Source organism: Miscanthus floridulus, chromosome 12, assembly GCF_019320115.1.
Source record: "Miscanthus floridulus cultivar M001 chromosome 12, ASM1932011v1, whole genome shotgun sequence".
NCBI classification, from domain to species: Eukaryota; Viridiplantae; Streptophyta; class Magnoliopsida; order Poales; family Poaceae; genus Miscanthus; species Miscanthus floridulus.
In genome coordinates, this window is record NC_089591.1 from 69308474 (window position 1) to 69315116 (window position 6643).

The 6643-nt window shown below is 50.1% G+C and overlaps 1 protein-coding gene and 1 pseudogene across 1 annotated transcript; one reads left to right on the forward strand and one right to left on the reverse strand.

The window, feature by feature from the left end:
* Positions 1-804: 804 nt before the first annotated feature.
* LOC136495280 (norbelladine synthase-like) lies at positions 805-1595 on the forward strand (annotated as a pseudogene).
* A 1674-nt stretch (positions 1596-3269) lies between these two features.
* Positions 3270-4423, reverse strand: LOC136498627 (pentatricopeptide repeat-containing protein At4g38150-like). The gene has a single exon (XM_066494515.1). It carries the CDS (start codon positions 4421-4423, stop codon positions 3608-3610), a length of 816 nt encoding a protein of 271 aa, XP_066350612.1. The 3' UTR covers positions 3270-3607.
* Positions 4424-6643: the final 2220 nt, after the last annotated feature.

The following is a 6643-nucleotide window of genomic DNA, read 5'->3' on the forward strand; positions in this document are numbered from 1 at the left end:
GGCGGCCGGGCCGCGTGCAGGTGCCGCGACACTCCGTCGCGCTGCGGTCGTCCACGCTCGGGATGCTCGGCCTCGATCTGTCCATGCACGCGGGTTCAAAGGCGAGCTCCGCGTCGCTCTCGGCGATGACGGAGGCGGCTACCTGACGCCGCTGCTCCCGCAGGTGTTCGCGGACGGCCGGCACCTGGGCGGCGCCGAGGAGGTCTGCCGCCTGCACGAGGCCAGGGAGCTGGTGTCGGCCCTCGATGCCTGCGACGCTGCGCCATGCGCCACCAAAGAATCGTGGGCTGTTCTGCCTGCCATTGCGAGCAAGGCTATGGAATACTACCAATGCAGAACCTTGGCAATCCAAGACAGCGTGGGGCGGGTTGGGTTGCGTCTAAGCTAATTTGGAATGGGGTGGGTTGGAAATAAAAAAATAATTAATTAGATATGGAATATGGTGGAAACGGGTTGGGATCTCACCCATTAGCAGGGCTACGTGCACGGGCGCCCAGGCCACGTGCATTCCAAACTTGCATGTTTTCACAATCCATTTGAATACCAACTGCGCGACAGCAACGTGGGCAGCGAGGCTAAGCAGAAGCCTTCTATATCACTGATAATGCAATGTCAACTCTCCACCCACCAAGTATACCGCGTCCTTGATCGCGTGTCGATCATTGCACTGAGCTAGTAGATTCCAACAAGCAAAAAGAACGAGCTACTGACACTGCCGCACCCGGCCGGCTTGCCTACATATAGGCGCACTCGACAGCTCAATTGTATTCACAGGAAACACAGCTTAGGACTGAGAGGCGCAGCTCAATCTCGAGCGATATGATGACGGGAAGCAAGGGCCACGAGCAGGAGGCCGACGTCCCGGCCTCCGAGCTGTGGAAGATCTACGGCACGCTCCGCTTCGTGGAGCTGGTCCACGAGCTGCTCCCGCAGGTCCTCCACCAGGTCGAGGTCGTCAGGGGCGACGGCAGCGTCGGTACCGTCATCAAGGTCACGTTCCCTCCAGGTGAGGCCATGCATCTTTGAAACAACAACAAAAAAAAAACCCCTCCTGAATCGATGTCGCGATGCATATGCATGAATAATCTTGGTGTTGGCGGACAGGCTAGCTAACTTGCCGATAAACTGTGTTTGCCATGCCCATGCATGCACTTGCTAGGGAACCCTTGAGTGCAGACCTACAGCGAGGAGTTCGTCAAAATCGACGACGAGAATCGCGTCAAGGAGGCGGCGGTCATCGAAGGCGACCTTCTGAGCCTCGGCTTCATCACGTACGTGACCCGTTTCCAGATCACTGAGAAGGGTCCCAGCTCTTCGGTGATAACATCGACGGTCGAGTGCGAGTACCACGACGGGCGTCCTGAGCTCGAAGCGGCGGCTGCTTGCTTAGAGACTTGTCCAGTATGTCAAGGAGCAGATGACGACTGCCCAGGCAACCGCCTGAAACGAAAATACTCAGAACTGCTAGCACGGTTTCTGAGGACGAATAAAATGAACGTGTGATTCGGGTACTTTAAAACTAAAACTGAGCATGCTGTTACCATGCCTACATGTTGCAAAGATCTATCACCTGTGTGTGTTGTCTGGTACTTCGGTTTGAATAACGGGAATTTTCAATTTTTCATTCATATCAATTGAGTGACACTTTTCGTTTATATCACCAAACCATATCATTGGGACAAGATGTATACTAATGTCTACATCTGTACTGTACTGTATTTCGCATTATCATTGCCCTTTCCTCCTGTTATCATTATATTTGATTGGAGTGTTAACCAATGGTGTGGTTATTGAATTATTGGTCTTACAACATATTATACTTTAGAGTTATAGTCATTTGGTACTGCTCTGTAGTGGTTCTTGTGTAATCGTAATTTCAGTTACCTGCCCATGGTGTGGTCTGCTATGTAGGGTAAAAATAGAGTTGTTCATATCCAAAGCTACCCCTATTGTAATCGGAATTAGATCTGACTTATGACTTGCATTTACGGCGCCATTGCACAGTAAGCAAAAACCCTTTGTTATTTCCCAAGTTCTAAACTTACATGAATGTTCTCACTATTATGCCTGGCAGATAGCATATCCAGGTGCTAAGGTTCAGATGATTATTCTCATGATGTATTTTCGTTCGTAGCTCTGAATTTAGATGGGTGCTCTGAATCTTATGCCTACAGGAGAGCATATTGTGCTTGCGAAAAGGTTAGGTCAGATGATTAACCACATGATGTATTCTCTTTCTGATGCACACTCTCTGAAGGAAAAAAAAAGATCCAGCAAACATCATGGAACAGACAATCAGATAATCACTATTCAATGTAATCCCTATAGAAATTTATATATGAAAAAATTACAGAACTAATGACACCATCCTAACCCGGTAGACGTAGATTATGTGCTACCTCTTGCTTCTCTGTTGCCGCTGGTTCCGTCCATTTTCTTTAGGCTGTGTACTAGAGTTTCATACTGTGCTTAGCCGGTTAGGCCTGATCCAACGAATCCCATGTGTTCTCAGGCTCGGAGCATAGATAATAGATATGGTTAGGTCTTGGAGAATAGAAAGCTTAAGTTGTTCTGGCTGTTTCTTTGCTCGACTAGATGATGATAATGATAGAAGTGAAATGCTGGATAAGAGTAGACAGGTGAAAGGGAAATTTGCTTCCTGCTCATGGTTGTCTGTTTTCTATTTTTCTTTGATTGTGTAACTAGGATATCATTGCTCACAGCTGCGACCTACCTGCTGAGCAGCCAACAGGGCTTGCATGATTAAGAGATTTATGTGGTTCTTGCAATTAACCCAAGGTGTTCCATGCAAAACTAAGGAGTAAAGGTCACTACATGTGATATATAAAACTGCAGTACTTTTATGCATAGTTCATAAATGTTTACTGCTACAACATGTCTAACAATTGCTATGTGCATTCGGGTTAAAAAACTGCAAGAGGATCATGACGCAGAAGGACATGCACCATCATTTGTCTCTTTGAGGGTGCAAAATGCATGAGAAATCTGTTTGATGTTAAAATCACCATAAAAATTTGAAAGCCCAGATTCCTTAGATTTCCTTTGACCAACTATGGCTAAGCATGGTTCCGCTTGCCTCATTATTTTCCTGCTCAATGTTTCAAAAAAAATATTTTCCTGCTCATTTTTTCACTTGCTTTTATCAATTTGCCAGTTCATCCCTTTTGCTTTCCTCCATAATTTATTTGAACAAAATGCTACTCCAAGCCAAAAATAAAGAAATAAGTAATATTGGAAAACTTCCGCTGTATAGAACTTACATGCTATGTGAGGGCTTCCCACAATGAATAAAATTGTATACTACCCTGCCCTAAAAAAACTTGACATTTTACTATTCTAGCATTCAAAATTTGTCCCAAAAACTTGTTACTTTAGCCTACTAAACAAGGAACATTAGCCATTAGCCTTGTTTAGGACAAACAATACATATTTCACTTGGAAGTCCTGAAGGCTCACAAGAACATACTACTTTTGAATCAAACATTCCTACATGCACCAAGAAGCAAAGCGTACCACTACTGCCAAAAGAGCAAATACTATTTTTGATTCAAACATTCAAACATGCACCAAGCAAAGCGTACCACTATCACTTGCCAAAGAGCAAGTTCATTATGCCATCGAACACTTGCCCCCGCTTCACAGTGCCGCCACGCACGGCCTCCTCGTCTGGTACGAACCCCTTCCCCTTCATCGTCTCTAGCAGCACTTTCCCCTCTTCCACTTTCTCCATCCTCAGATACGCCTCAAACGCGGCCAGATACGTCGCCACATTCGGCCGCATCCCGCGGTCGAGCATCTCCACTAGGTACTTGCCGGCTTCCGTGCACCGGTCGCTGGCCGCGAGCCCCCTGACAAGCACGGCCAGCGTGTACGCGTTGGGCACGACGCTGGACGCCAGCATGCGGTCGTAGGTGCGCACGGCGTCGAGCCAGTGCGCGGGGCCGGCGTTGGCATAGGCCTCGAGGACGGCGGTGTGGGCGACGACGTCGGGCATGGAGCCCTTATCCTTAATGACGGCGAAGAGCGCGAGAGCTTCGTGGGTGAGCCCGTCCTTGGACAATCCGTCGAACATCTTGATGGCGTAATCGGTGAGGCCCTCTTTCCGCATCCTGTGGAAGATCTCCTGTAGGTTGGTGGGGTCGGACGGCTCGGCAACGGCGGGCTTCTTGCTGAAGGGGTCGTAGTAGGGGGGAGGTAGTTCATCCTTCTTCGCCGTGGACGGGGGTGGATGTGAGGAGCTGTCAGCGTCGTCGTCGGACCAGTCGAAAGCAACTGATGAGTTGGTGTTGGAGCTCCGGTGGGGATGTGGGGAAGTGGTGGAGGAGAGGAGACGGCTGGTGTTGGATACGGAGGTGGAGGAAACCCCACACAGTAGGCGGCGAACGGCGGCGGCGGCTGCCATGGGAAAGGAGAGCGGGGTGACTGAGTGGAATTTTTTTAACACTTTTTAAAACTAATTTTAAATTTATATTTTTTTTAAAACTAACACTTCTGTTCCCTTACCTCATCTGAACTTTATACAGTTCTCTTACCTCATCTAAACTTTGTTCTGCGTTAATCTTGCTGCCGCAGGCCATACCAGGTAAATTTGCTAAACATTTCGGAGACAAAATAGAAGAAAGTATTACTCTTGAATCACTTGGCGGTTATACTTTTGATGTTCAAGTTGCAAAGAATATGGGCAAAATAGTGCTTCAATCTGGGTGGAGGTCATTTGTTAGTGCCCATGACTTGAAAAAGATGGACTTCTTGGTATTCAAGTACGATGGAATGTATCGGATGAAGGTTCTGATATTTGATCCTGGTTGCGAGAAAGTACCACCATGTTTTGTCACGAAAAATGCTATTAGTGGTGGACGGAAGATAGAAGAACCCATTGATATTTCAAGCAGCTATGCTATTCTTCCCATAAGAACACCTGTCGGTGTTTTGGACCGGCGGGTCCTCAACCAACTAGTGAAAATATACTGCGTGTCCCTAATCCCGGATGGTGATACAAAGAGACACAAGATTTATACTGGTTCAGGCAATAGATGCCCTACGTCTAGTCTGAGAGATCGATCTTGTATTTCTTGCACCGAGGTGCTTGTAGTAGGGGGTTACAAGCAGGGTGAGAGAGGGAGCTAGTCCCAGGTCTCTGCGTGGAGCAGTGTGGGTTGCTTGAGATATTGATCTCAGGCAACAGGGAAGCGTGCGTATTACAGAGTGTTGAGCGTGTGTTCGTCTGAGCGTCTACGCATGAGTTCGTGAACCCATGAGCTCGCGTGCTCGTGTCTCGTGAGTATATGTCTGTGTTCCCCCTAAAAACGGCCCCGGTCTCTCCCTTTTATAGTTGAAGGGGGGACAGGGGTGATACATGTGTTCGCTACGCGGCGTCTTATGAGCGGAGGTGGCGTGTTCGAGTCCTGTAGCTTGCCACTATGGCGGCATGGTCGACGGAGCGGTCTTGTCCTTGATGCACTAGAGCGACGCGCCGGTCACGCCCGATCTTGTGCGACGTGGGAGCTCTAGTGATGGCTTGACGCAGGGGATGGCACATGCTGTGGACGACGTGCCGGTCACTGTATGCCAACAGCGTAAAGAGCCGAGGCCCAGTCGGTGCAGAGGCCGAACCATCATGGGGGGCTCGGCGGGCATGAATCCCGAGGCTACAGAGACCCTAAAGCGGATTACCGAGGCTCGGAGAGAACAGTTGGTCCTGTACACTGATTCCGAGGCTACAGGTACCCGGACTTGACTCCCCACGCCGCGCTATCCTCGGAGCTGGGATTAGGTAGCACAGTGCAATGTGGGCGTTAGTCGTGGGCATAGTACCGAGCATAGCGGCCAGTAGCCCCTGCCCCGTCCTGTCCTGGACAACATGGTGTTGATGTGACTTCCCATCTCATCGGTCACTCCGCTGTGTCGAGCCGTCGTCCGACTGACGTTACAGGAGTGATTGGTCGCATTAGTTGGACGTGACGTTCTATCAGGGAGATCGGTCGAGGCGGAGGCGACGGGGTTGTTACCAAGCTGGCCTCGAGCGAGGCGGAGAATCGGCACCTCATCCGAGGCTTTACGTGCGGGGCCTTGAGCGAGACAGAGAATCGATTCCTCGTCCGAGGCCTTACGTGTGGGGCCTCGAGCGAGACAGAGAATCGGTTCTCCGTCCGAGGCCTTATGTGCGGGGCCTCGAGCGAGACGGAGAATCGGTTCCTCGTCCAAGGCCTTACGTGCGGGGCCTCGAGCGAGATGGAGAATCGGTTCCCCGTCCAAGGCCTTACGTGCGGAGCCTCGAGTGAGATGGAGAATCGATACCTCATCTGAGGCCTTACGTGTGGGGCCTCGAGCGAGACGGAGAATCGATACCCCGTCCGAGGCCTTACGTGCGAGGCCTCGAGAGAGACGGAGAATTGGTAGCCTCGGACAAGGCGGAGGTTAGCCGGTAGTCGTCCCTTGGCTTCAATTTCAATAGGGTCTAAGCAAATTTTTGGTTCTTGCTTAGGGGACCCTTTTTATGGTACCCGACAGTAGCCCCCGAGCCTCGAGGAGAGTGTGAACGCTCTCCCTGAGGTTTTGACGAGACTTAGCTTGCGGCAGCTCTTGGCGGGATGGCGTTTTGTACTCGAGACCTCGGTGGGTG

Coding starts and splice junctions, on each gene's coding strand:
- LOC136498627 (XM_066494515.1), bottom strand. CDS start 4,423: ATGGCAGCCGCCGCCGCCGTTCGCCGCCTACTGTGTGGGGTTTCCTCC.